Source organism: Pollicipes pollicipes, unplaced genomic scaffold, assembly GCF_011947565.3.
Source record: "Pollicipes pollicipes isolate AB1234 unplaced genomic scaffold, Ppol_2.1 Scaffold_3087;HRSCAF=3621_pilon_pilon_pilon, whole genome shotgun sequence".
Classification (NCBI taxonomy): Eukaryota; Metazoa; Arthropoda; class Thecostraca; order Pollicipedomorpha; family Pollicipedidae; genus Pollicipes; species Pollicipes pollicipes.
The window spans coordinates 27,243,582-27,256,979 of record NW_023596225.1 but is presented as its reverse complement, the minus strand read 5'-3'; the positions used below and the strand labels follow the sequence as shown (position 1 = coordinate 27,256,979).

General features: G+C 51.7%; 1 protein-coding gene across 1 annotated transcript in view; it reads right to left on the bottom strand.

Moving 5' to 3' along the window:
- LOC119089981 (A disintegrin and metalloproteinase with thrombospondin motifs 20) overlaps positions 1–13,398 on the bottom strand; it is a 134,440-nt gene that overhangs the window by 87,282 nt on the left and 33,760 nt on the right. The window contains exons 3-6 of the mRNA XM_037212781.1: positions 5,294–5,411; positions 3,910–4,049; positions 2,513–2,658; positions 2,122–2,202 (exon numbers count right to left, since the gene is read on the bottom strand). Of these exons, the coding sequence (XP_037068676.1) occupies positions 2,122–2,202; positions 2,513–2,658; positions 3,910–4,049; positions 5,294–5,411 (485 nt within the window). The remainder of the gene's footprint in view (positions 1–2,121; positions 2,203–2,512; positions 2,659–3,909; positions 4,050–5,293; positions 5,412–13,398) is intronic.

Here is a 13,398-nt window from a genome sequence, read left to right as displayed (position 1 = left end):
CAAGCATCGATTTTATCACTGCAAAGGAATTAAATTCGTTGGAAGCGCAATCATAACCTAATGGTACCCAACCAGTCAGACTTGCACCGCATCCATGAAACGGGTGATTGTCGGCTTTTTTCCAAAAGCGGGGTGATCTGGCTGCACGCCCACACTATCAGCGATCACGCAGCTAAATGTCTACACAGCAGGATGCAATGCGCTTGGCTCAAGTTTCAGAGGAATGCGAAAGGTATTTGGCGGTTTTGGCAAACCGCCGAACAATCCACCAGCACGTTAGGCCCAACTGTCCAACATATCCAGCCAATGACTTCGGCAGCCCGCCTCCTCACAACTTCAAAAGCACACATGCCACCCATCTAAGTACAGAGCGGCTTCAGCCAGAATGTTGTGACACGAAACGATGCACAAAAACGATCGCGGTTACCTCAGCGGCGGTGTTCAGCATTCCACGCGTACCTGAGCCTACCGGTCACGTGTTGATTCAATCACGGGGGAGGAAGGTGCCTGAGGCCAACAGCAACAGGGAGCGAACCCAGCCGTCTGAGGACTGTTTCCGCACGGCCAGGAAGCATGCGCTGTCGCTCCAAATGGCCAATCCTCGGGCCGGTTGGGCGGCATCGTCAGCACCAGCCCCACTCCGAGGTCACCGAACCTGGGTGCCGCAGACGTGAAATCGGCGTGATGCATTTTTCGAATATCAGAGGAGAAACGATGTTTGAAGCCAGCATTTCGTCTTTACTGAATAAACCTGATGCTAGCATAAGAGATGATTTTAAAAAAACAAGTAACGGGACTTGTCTTTGTTGACTTTGTGGGAAAATGATCAAAAGCCATGTCACAAAAATGCTCAAAATTATAGGTCGAAATTAAAACCGTTGCTGGCAAATTTTTCAGCTAAAGGTTTCTGAGCTAATTGTCTCCTTAAAGATCGTTTTAAGGAAGTCTAAACTAACTTCTTAACTAAACTAAATCGGGCAAATTTATTTGCACCGTATTAAAGTTAAGATATCTCGGTATCAAACAAATCGTGACATTGCGCACCAGCCTAAAACTTAGGCTAGCCAAAGGAACACCGGCCAAAGATCTGTGTCTGTGCATGAGGTATGTGTCTTCAGCCCCCCCCCCCCCTTAACCTCCCATGTTCCCGTTTCTAATCGGTGTTTCCGTTGTGCATCAAGACCGGTGTTTTGCATGTGGCAGGCTGTGCGGGCGTGTTTCGGTACTTACCCGGCTAGTTCCCGCTCATCTGTTTCATATACGTCATTTTGCCTTCGTTGATTGAGTGCAGCAGTCAAACACCGGTGTCCGAAAATGGTTTCTTCATGAAGTTGTGAATGTGATTATTTGAAATCATTGTCATATCCAAGATCTTTGTGTTTACCGTTTTGGTTACCAAAGTGAGCTGCTTCCTTATTTGCATCGGTATTTCCTTGGCCTTATTCCAAGCTGTACGGACACAAATGCCTATCCCAAATGAAGGGGCTGACACATGCTTTGGGAGGGGGATTAATTTTGGGAGGAACGCCTTCCCAAGAACATACATATTCACTCCTTTCTTAGTCATGCAGGGTGTGCTTCGGCATCCTGAATGCATATATGCATGTGTCGTGAATGCACGATGCAAGGTTTTGCATATTCTCTCTTCACAGACGTCAAAGAAACAAAAACAAACTTGTGATAGGATGGTGTTGGCAAGTGCCCACATTTAATTTTTTGATAAATGCTTCGCTTGTATACACCAACGCACACATGACCTGCATTGATCTGGCAGTCGCCATATCTCACAGCTCAGACCAATATGTGGACAAAAGAAACAAAAGACGAACGAATAAACCATGAAGACGGAATGATAAGCGCTACCTGTTGCCACCGACGCAATAACGATGCGACGCTATGTCGACTGTTTACGCGTGCGACTGCCACGGTTGCAGTGCACGGCACCGACCGTGGCGAAGAACCCAAAACGGCTCCAATTCAAAGTATGAGATAGACGGGTTTTCGGTCACCACCCCGGCGAGACACCACGACCACTAAGCTTTGGTCTCGGTCATCCATCGTCGCTCGTGCGCGGTCTGGCTCCCGTGCTGAGCCTGCCTCGCGCGTGCTCCTGCCGCCTACCTCGTGAGGAGAACCGCCGTGTCAAAGTGGCTGGGGCTGTTGACGTCCTTGTCATTGAGATCCTGTTGCCATCGGCAGAACCTGCAGCATGGATCTGGCTTTACGCCGGTGGAAATGTTCGCTGGACCACCCAGACCGGTGACAAGCTAATGCCGCCACATTTAGACATATGACAGCAATAAAAACTAAGGAACGAGCAGATTTACATTTTTGTAGTCTTGCAGTTTTTGCACTCATTGGCATCTGCTCAAGGCATCAGTGGTGACGACACCGAAATAGGCGTGGGCTTGAGAATGGGCCGTGATAATGACAATGAACGATAACGAACAGCGACGATGGGTGGGGACCTTGTAATACCGAAATGCCCTGGTGACGACCGACCCCGACTCACCGGTGCAAAATGCCCGAAGCCGACTTGCCGTTCTTCCAATTGCTGGGCTTGCCAACATCTAGCACATCACTATCAATCAGCACAATGCGCGCTACGGATATTGTCACAGAGTTGCCTATACTAGGATCCTTGTAGATAAGTCCAACCTGGAAAAACAGTGATGCATGAGTGTGTTTACTATAGTGGCAATGTTTCATCTGGCACCGTGCAGGAGTTGGGTGCCTAGTATAGAGAAAGCGTTTAACTAGGGACAACACTTAGACACTGTTAAGCCCTTTGGTCCACGCGCTAAGTTGGCAAGTGATAGGGAATGGATTATGCACCCTGTGATATATGCCCCATTTCACCCGATGTGGGCAACTTGCATCTTTCTCCAGGCGCAGCGTCTGGTCGATTTGTTTTGTTTGGTATGGAAAAAGTGCGTTAACTTAGCGTTCTCCAAAGACGTAGCATTATTCACAAAATTTAGCTGGCTCCGTCCTGGCAGCTCGCTTGCTTGTACGAAATTCGTTGAGTTTTTTCCTGTTGCTTAGGCGTGCTGCATCGAGCAGTAGCTCAAAACACAATTAGTGGGAGATCACGTGGCGCTTAAGCTACTTTAGAACTCCAAAAGCGGATTCTCTTACGCATACCACATTAAACCAAAGACAAATAGTTGTATTTTATGCCCAGGATCCCAACTCATCCAGCAAGCGCACGTCATTTCGTGGCGGGATGGTCTGATGCAGTCTGCGTTGCGAAGGCAGAGCTGCGGGTAGATGGTTATGAGAGAAATGCAGTCTGTATTTGAATTTATAAGGCAGTTTACATAAACGCATCAATTTTGTGAGATCTCACATGGTTTACGCGCTGCATAAATCCCACAAGTATTATGTTGAGCTATCACTCGATGCAACATGTATCGAGGTGTGAGAGAGAGAGAGAGAGAGAGAGAGAGAGAGAGAGAGAGAGAGAGAGAGAGAGAGAGAGAGAGAGAGAGAGGAAAGAGAAGAGAGAGAGAGAGAGAGAGGAGAGAGAGAGAGAGAGAGAGAGAGAGAGAGGAGAGAGAGAGAGAGAGAGAGAGAGAGAGAGAGGAGAGAGAGGAAGAGAGGAGAGAGAAGGAGGAGAGAGATGAGAGAGAGAGAGATAGAGAAGACAGAGAGAGAGAGAGAGAGAGAGAGAGAGAGCAGAGAAACAGTGCGTTTGAAGCAATGAAATAATCAACGAACCCACCCACTATGATCTCAGTTATGCATGCTTTTACGAGAACGTGCATTGACGCCGCCCTTCAGAATGCGGCTTAAGCATGGCTTCACATCACAGAGGAAAGAGCCATTACCATAAAGCAAACCTCACTTTGTGCGCTTTAAACAGTGATAATATAGTCACCTTCTATCCTTGTTACACCGTGTACTCACTATTGACATGAGGGTGAGAATGTACTGCTGCAGCTGGTCGCCGTGGTACTCGGCCATCTTGGCGTCTGCGGCCACCATGACCTCTATGAAGTAGGGGTCACTGATGGAGCGTCGCCACCGATGCCGGTCGTCCCCGTAGACTGCCGACAGGTCAGGTTAAGTCAAGTTAGGTTAGGTCTGCTCTGTTCAGGTCATATGTCAGAGACTGATTAAGCCAAAGGGCAATTTCAGGCTGCGTCGGGTGAGACGACGGCAGGTTGTGTCAGTCGAAAAGCCAGGTCAGGTATCCAGTTAAGCGCGAAGTCAGGGGTCTGGTGGGATATTGGGTAAGATGCCAGGTTAGAATTTAGGTCGTGGGTGAGAAAGTCAGGCTAGTTCGGGTTAGGCCGGATCGTCCCAGGTCAGAAATGTCACGTTAGAGGTCAAAGGAGGCCAGGGGTGACCAGGTTCGTCCGGTCAGAGGTCAGACCACGCTGGCTTGAGGTCAGCGTTCAAGGTCACGGTAATCGAGACGCATCGCCCACGCCCGGAGAACAGACCGGCTGCACGGTTTATGGCGGCAGCAATGCTCTCTTGCAACAGCCGGACCCCGTTGGTGATCTCAGCTAGGAGCTCCATCGGACCGATCTCTAGCAAGGGATTTCTATTGCTCCTTGCTACCGTAGGCACGCGGCATGTTGTCACCGTCCCTTTATGGCGGGATTTCGTTAGGCAGGTCTGCATCTCCGCGTCTTACGTATGGTTGTGTGAAATGGGGATCGGACGTTCTCGGCACCCCGAGATAAGAAACGAGCATTAGAAATCCCCTTTGTAAGCATCAGCAGCCCAGTAACTATTATCCCATCATGGCAGGCAAAATCAGGGGGAAGTATCAGTGAAAGGGCTCTGCTTGCTGCCAAGGTTCAGGCTTTCTGTGGGGCGGTAGATGCCATCGGAGCCGCGTGTTTGCTCTCCATATCGGTTTCCTCGGCAAATACTCAGTGGACCACCAAAGGGATCGCAAAAGGCCGTCGCCAACAGTATCTGCAGCGATCAGTCCTGCCGGTCATGATTTGTGAGAATATTCTAGATAATCTGCCGGGGGATCACAAGCATTAGCGATTACCTGACCTGGAATAGATAGTTGTCGTCCAATGTCACCATTCCTGACATTGGCAACGCTGCCCATGACCATTTCGCGGACTTATAGCCCACGTTTTCCATTCGCGTCAAGCAGTAAGTGGCCTTCCGTGCCGCGCGGAAGGCGAGTGCTCCGACTCTGACGATACTCCTAATGAGGAGAGTCTGGCCACCGGGGGAGCTGGCCAGGACTGAGCTGCCACCGGCTGGTGGGGCTGAATGCTGACGGCGCTCGGTAGCGCTGGGTCAGGTCGCCGACACTGACCTGGGGTCGAGGGAGCCGTCGGGTAACGCTGCATCACGTGAGTGCCGGCCACTTCCGGCTCCGGGGTGTCGGCAGGCCAGATCAGGTATGTACCCTCGGCCGTGCGGATGTGGCCCGTCTGAAAGCGGGAGGTCATCCATCAATGTCACCACCCACCAATGGTGTCAATGCTAGCAAAGGCCGGGGTGGGCCATTACAGCAGCTATTCACTGGCGGGGTCGCAGCAGCCGGCGTCGGGTGTCAGCACTCACCTGTCGGGCCTCGGCAATGCAGCCAGCTCTTTGTGTGCCCGCCTGTGAAGCTCCGTCTTTGATGACCTCACCTTTAGGCTGTCCGGGTGGCCGGCGCGCGGCTTCCAGCGCCGCTCACAATGTCGCCCTCCCAGGCCTACAAGAGATCTCTCTTCAGTCTCGTCTGCCGTGGGAGGCGGCCGCCGGCCTGATCTGTAGCGCGCGCGGCGGACAACACGGCGCGCTCCACGTGTCAGCGGCGCGGTCCGACTGTTTACGGCGCGCGATCGCACCCGCCAGCACTTATCCCCCTCCCCTGCCGCCGGCCGCGGCGCACCTTGGCACTCCCTCGGCCGGCGACGCTGGACTAACGGCGCTGGCCCGGCTGTCGGCGCGCCAAAGGCCGATGCTATCGAGAGTCTGTGCTCGGCGCAGACGTGGTGGGCCCGTCGCAGAGCCGGCAGCGCGCTGCTGCCAGGCCGATACTCCGGCCCCCTCCCGAGCTTGGGCTCTGGAGCACACACATGGGTGCATCGTTGCACTCCCGGATTTTTGTCTGTTGTCCGGAATGCCTCTGTTACTAAGGTTACATCACAATTTTTCTTCATGTGCTCTCAGGATGCCGGCACGCTACAGAAGGGACGCCGCCAGACAAAAGGCATGTTTCACTCATCCTCAACTCGATGCAAAACTGAATGACGCGTCGGTAGCCCGCCGGTGAACGGCCGAGCTCCAGCCCTACTGACCGGAGCCGATGACGGCACCAACCAGTTCCAGCCGTCTGAGCCTGTCTTCCTGGTCCGCCGCCCATGGTAACAATACCTTAGCAGGGCGTGGACCCGCTGCCAGCCTAATACAGCCTCAAAGTCAAGGCTGGTCGTGGCGGCGGATCGCCAGCCCTTCTCCTGGCCATTCAGGCGGCACCGACCGTGCATTGGCTGGGTGTGATTATCGCTGATAGCTGGCACACCCCCATTAGGCGACGGGCCGGTTTGCGGTCTGGGTGCTTGTGGCACGCGAGCCTTTACGTGCAGCATCACGCTAACTTGTCAGCCGCTTGGTCGCACTTCAGAGAAGGCAGCCACGGTAGCTGTTGGAGATGCCAAGCATGGGAACGCATGTGTTCGGAGAGCCTGAATGGTGGTGCCCTGCGCTGGTTAAACATAGCCAAAGACGAATCGGCCGATTCAAAAGGTAGTACTAATTCCGTGGTGTTGGACAGGGGTGGTCCGTGAAATCCGACACCAGCTTAGCGAAAAATAAATATCGTAACACAAAGAGTTAATTTTACCGCACGGCCCTGCGATCCAAGCAAACGTTGCCCGGGGAGACAGCTTGGTGCGGTTGGGAGCGGTCGTCAGACGCCCGCCGGCAGGAGGTCGGCGGGCCTGTGACGTCACTGTTCCCCGACGGACCGACCGGCCGTCTGGCGGCGAGCGGGCGCCCGCGGCGGCCCCGCCCGGTACCTCGACTCCCGGGCTCCTGTTTACCCAGCACTGACGGGTCGACAGCTCCAACAGCTTACTGAGTGGGTGCGACCCGCCAGAGGGCACCCGGGCGGCACAGAGGGCGCTTCACCCCCACGCTGCACAACACAAAATTCTGACGGCAGGCAAGTAGAAATCGGCCGATTTTAGGTGAGACACTGGTCGTGATATCGCTCACCTTGCGAGTGGGCCCTGTCTGTTTGCGACGCCAGTAGCGCCAAGACACACACAACGGGGGAAAGTTTCTAATCTTCGGATGAGGCTGAACCCTTGCCAGGCAGGTGGGGTGTCAAATCATCTCAGTGGACTTGACGGCCCAGCCTGTCGGCCACAGCGGGCCTGCCAGAGCCCAAAATGACAGCAGGCGACGTGCGCCCGCTCTACGTTCACGGGGTAATCTGAGCTAAGAACGCGCCCGTCAGCTTTTGCCGGCCAGAGCAATGCAAAGGAGGGTCTCAGGTGCAAAATTATATATAATGACGATAGATAATATCGTATGTGACGCTGTTGGATGTACTAAGGTTCGCTTGTCTTCAGCGGTAAAGACATTGGGCTCGCGTAGCATGTGTGGGCATATAATATGCTCTGCACAGCATGCTTGAGGGTGTTTATCTGCTTTGCGGCGTGATGACCTGGGTTTTAGCCAACTCAGCTTCCCTTGTCACGCCTACACTCAATATACAGGGACATGATCCATGGCGGTATATCGGTTGCGGTGCGCGGTCCGAAACGCTTTTCATGTTTCCGTCGTCCTGTAATCGTGTTCCGGCGCGGTGACATCCTCATCAAGGCCTTAACACGGCGAGCCGTCAGGAACGACGGCTGCTGCAGACGGCGCCATAACGCGGCTGACCAGGGCTGTTTTGTGTAACGGGACGTGACACGCGGTGTCTTATATCCCCGTATGGAGCCCAGGCGACTGTGTCGCGGTCATGCTGGCCTCTAGGAGTCATGGCGTAGCTGGGATAGCCTAATACGCTAGAGCCTGTCGACTTACGCTCCCGCCGCCGTACTTCGCTTTAAAATTGCTGAAGTTTTAAATGATCGACTGATTGATCACCTTCATATCTGTGTATTACTGGTTGATTGATATGTTTTGGAAAGGAGGTGATCAGTGTAAAGCTTCCTGTTTTAAATACGTTGGCACATTCATGATCAATTTGTGGTGCTCACGTCATGCGAATGACATGAATCATCAGTGAATGACTAAGTGTTCTGTCTGTTGCTACCGACGTTTACGAATCTCGAACGGTAAGGCGATCTCCGGCCACGACACAGTGCATGCCACAGCTGCATACTGGCATATAAACATGCTGATATCTGAAGGCTTTGTTCTGCGACCTAGGACCTGTTTTCAGTCAGGATTAATATTTCAATTGGTCTATATGATAACGTCAAGAGCGAATAATGTTTCAAGGTATTGTAGCTAAGAAAACATGTTCAAGGTTTAAAGGGGACGTTCCATTGCTAAGAAAATATGTTCAAGTTTTAAAGGGAATGTTTCACATTTGAAGGTATTGAAGCAAGAATCAGACATGATGAAAGAAGCTAACCTTTAGATATTTATATACTTTAATGTGGAAAGGACCGTTCTTTACGACATAATTTCCCTGCTAAGTAAATGTGCTCTTCACCACGCCATTGTTTGATTTGGTCATTGCATCATGCACAACCTTGATTGAGAGCCAATGGATCGCCGTTATACCCGGAAGTCATGCTCAGGAACACCAGATATGAACGACTCGATGATTATATATAGATTGGCCTTGATCTCCGCACAGCTGATGGAACGACAATGTTTAACACACGCTCGGGTGGGGGTCAAATTGAATCCCCCCAAGGTTTTTCCAGAATAGTTTCCGAGCGACGCGGCGTAGCCGCGTCAAATTTTGCATAGCTGTAAACAGTTGAATAGCAGATCGTTTGACATCAGAAATTTAGATGTACCTTGTAAGGTCGCTGACCTATGGCGGGTCAAAGTCAGGCCATGGTTTCAGCGAAGGCAATTTCTAGGAAATCCTTCAATCTGATCCAACAACGGAGTGTTAGACGAAGCCATACATCTCTGAGATGCTTTCTTTGACAACACAACAGTTGAATGAGCAAACTACATTGACATAAGGTCAGTTATGAAGGTCACACCAAGATCAAAACCAACCTGTTTTGTTATTCTAGGGCTTGCTGTATGGGATAGTTTCAGGTGCTCATTTCGAGTTTGTTGATAGGAGAACCGCATTATACATCTCCCATGGACTTCTTAGAGGTCAGAATAGATCCTTGACCTAAAATGATCCAGGTCAACATTTTCTCTTTAGGAACATACTGCCTAGCGTAATCTTTGTCGCTTGGTCAAATGCAAAACTCAAAGTAATCTTGTATGATTTTGGTCACCTTGACTTTCAAAAGGTCAAGCAAGGTCACTGACTTTGAATGAGAATGTAATCTTTTGCTTAGAAACGGTTATCTAGGTTCTGGGGGCACTTTGGGGACCAACCTGGAACTTGACCTTGTTTGACCTGTGTTGACCCGAACGTCATGACCTAGGAACCTGAAAATTTGACCTGAACGAGTTCACGTACAGGTCAATACACCCTGTAAATTTGGTGTCTCTAGCTTTCTTAGTTCTTGAGATCTCAGGGTGGGGGCCAAATTGAGCCCCCCCGAGCAAAGGGTATTTAGCCGGCCACCCGGGCGCGTGTTAAATGACGTTGTTAGGGCATTATGAATGCTTGGGTGACCTTGAAATAGTCTCCCGAAATAGTCTGAACATCTCCACGGACGTGTGTCTCAGAAACTATATCGGCTTACGTTGTAAGAATGGCAGGGCTGTGAACTGTGCCACATGATCTTCAAGTTAGCCATTTTAGTCCAAAACCCCATGCAAATGTTGAACACCCCCTTTAGCTGTTCCTGAAATTCGCAATTCTAAGAGGCAGCTTTCAACCTCATCGAACAGCCCCAAGTGAAACCAACCGTGACATCAATGCACGTCTTCCTTCTGCGCCCTGATGCCAGGGTGTTAAGTCTGTTGCGCCTTACCGGCGCAGCTATAGCCCGCTGGCCTCTCATGCAGCCTACGGTAAACTTCGCAGACTTCTTGACGCATGGAGAGCGATCGGCTGGCAAAAGGCTTACACACCAACGCCGCCTACATGCCAGGGCAAATCCGCGCCTCCCCCCCCCCCCCTGTTTTTCCATCCCGTCGCCAGTCCGCTCCGGCTTGAACGCTGGGATTTGATGGTTTTCTTCAATAGCACGTCACGATGTGATAAATCATAGGTCGCGATGTGTTGTTAATATATGCGAAGTGTTCTGCAAAGTATTGTCCTTATCGGGCGGGTAACTTCAATAAATTCCAGGAAGGATCTCAATAAAAGCATCAAGAACCGTTGGCCCGAGATGCTCTAAAAAAAGACGACATTTATTGAAGTCCGGTCAAAAGCAAAGAACCAGAAGATATCTCTCACGCGTGTCAGCATGGCAAAAAAATAATCAAGGAGAGAAAAGATATTTTGCGTGGGCGGGAGAATGATGTCAGGCGCGTGACAAAATAATTTCTCACACCCTCGAGGCCGTGAGTCGTGTAGCGGCGGCTCAGCACGTCTCGAGTGAGCGACGAATCCGGCCTGGACACGTCCGTCACACCGCTCCCCAACCGGATAGCGGATCATCGCAGCGATCATGTTCTTTTTATTTGCATCTGTGGGCAGAGCACTGGCCAGAAGTCTGATTTATGGCACGCTCCGCTGGTACATGCATCGGTGAAGGGTGTGGATGCCCATCGACTCCATCCGGCGTCGGTCTCCGAGGGTCCATCGCGGCCTTCCCCAGCCGCGTCGGCAGGAGACGATGGCCGCTGATAAGGCACCGTATCGGGCAGGACAGCATGTCGGATGGCTATCTCGGATGGCGGTGATGGATGTCCAGGGGCTGGGTTCTATCGGTCGTCCAGTAGATAAACATAAACCGGCCAGCACGAACTGAGTTTGGAGATGCGGTCTGTTACCAATAACCATCACCAATTTGTGCTCAGCAGTACTTAAAATGACTTTAAAAAACAAAACTTAGGTCCATTGCCATTTCAAGGCCGATATAACGGAAGGTCCAAGAGTTACCTGGAGCGCACCAATGGTATTAACGTAAGCGTCACATAACCCGCTTGCAGTTGATATCACTGTGCATGTTATAGCTGTTGTATGTAGGCATTACATGCAAATAACAGACACGTAATGTACGTCTTGCATGCATAGAAAATGCGTGCTACAATGCATACATCTAGTTGATGTCCAATTGTCACGTCGTAAGTGCGAACTAAGGGAATTCCAAAGGAAATGGTTAGGAAGAGGCACGTACGTGATGGAAGCACTGGGCTTCAGCAGTTTAACGCCTGCAGCACCACTGGAGATGATATCGTGCTGGCACAACTATGTCATCATGGCCACGGTGATTTTTCCGCCTGAACACAGCACCCAATCTATTTATATGCCGTATGTGACTTGGTTAATCGAAGATAAGCGTCGATCGGTGCATCGGAAAGCTGGCCACCATCGGTGCATATATGAAACCTTTACTTCCACCCATGCATGCAACGTACAAGCGGATTATTTGCGAGAATTCCCTGCAGGACGCTGCCCACACATGTGTCTTCACAGTGTGCAGTTTGTTGATTGCTGATGTGTTTGCGGATAAACTAGTCTTGGAAAAGTCCCGAGAGTCCGCAGGTCGGTCGGCCGGCGGTGCAGCCGTAAGCTATCGTTCAGCCGTCCATTAACGCCTTCCACTGGCATCAACGCCGGTGATACCGCTTGTCCTCGCCGCTCGTCAAGGAGCGAGGACACAGCACATCAAGACGTCGATCTCGCTTTGGTGCTCTGGCAGCGAAACGCCGTCTGGCGGCGCCCCGAACCCGAAGCTAATGTCATGCACACTTGTTGAAGCCACATTTCCATTCCGGCTAGCTATTCTTGGAGCGGTGCTCTACGCTGTCGGGCTTTAAGGGCTATCGCGACAGGTCAGTGGTCATATCACCAACAGCGGGCATGCTCCCTCAAAGGCAACCAGGTTCACACGTGTGCACGCGAGACGCATATTTGCATGGTGCTCTTCACAGTCTGTGCAAATCAACTCGGACGGCCCGTGTGATTGGGGCGATGGGACAGCGGCGGCATGTCTCTGTTGTGAAGAGTGGCAGCGCAAGCACAGGGTTTCCAGTATAGAATGCAGTAGAATTTCTCCACCTTTTAGGCTCCTTTCCCAAAGGATAACTTGAATTATCATTCCTTGTCCGAATGAAGCAACGAAATGCGATTAACATAAGCCACGCGTATTCTTACCTCTTATGGTGCACACGATCGCATAAGCGACTGATAGGCACGGGGAACTGTTCCTCACAGCAATTCTATACTTGGCCAACACAAATAAAACAACATCATCGGATCCCCGGTATCACTCTCGTGTTTGGACGCTCCATATTAGTGAACACACCGAAACACTCACCCTGTTTTGGATTACTGCAGCATACATGTTTGTATGAGTGCACGCGGCGCATGACAGGGCAGATGGCCGCATCAACTTCCAGTCGGCACCTGTCAGTTGACGCTGCCGGGAAGGTTACCTTTCTCGGCTCGGACATTATTCGGCTATACCACAAATCTCTCCGCTGTGACCATGGTGTTGCCCTACTTGAGGGGGGGGGGGGGGGTATCTCCCTCCCTTCCCCCGGTCGGGATTGCGAGTATGAAGAGATACTTCTGAAGATTTCCGCTACTTCCAGGATATTTAACTCAAACATCCACCGAAGCTTCGTAGTTCACCTGAAGGAGCAAAGGGCCTTGTTTGCCCAGAAGGGCGCCGCGGACCGCTACTGCGCGCGAGCACAGTCCTAGGTCAGCATCGTGAGAAGCATACCGAATTAGGCAACAGCAGAGTGCCTCACGTCAGCCATGTTCTGTTAGAGCTACCCCGCGCATCGTGCTAGTAATGTCCTCCCTCTTCTTCAGCAACTAAACGTCAAGCGATCATTTTCTCCCGCGTGTTCCGCTCACGTATCTCCATCTAGCCTTTCACGGGAGAGCGTAATCGCGCAACAATGCGGCTGGATTAATGGCACCTGCTGCATAGGCAGACGGAGGGCTTGTTTATCCAGGGTTTATGGGCCGAAATATCCTGTTAAGCCTGTCATCGCAAACAGGACACCATACGTCAGAGTCGCGGCTCCATGTCACCGTGCGCATCTTCCGCCACCATCTCAAGAGACAGCCGCCCCGCGAACCCGCACCGGCCCGTCAGGGCCACGACACTCGTTAGGCTCAGGCATCTTCGCCCACCCCGTGGCGAAGACACCGCCCGGGAGGTCCGTGGCATGCCGGCACGTGCCAGGGGCGGGCCG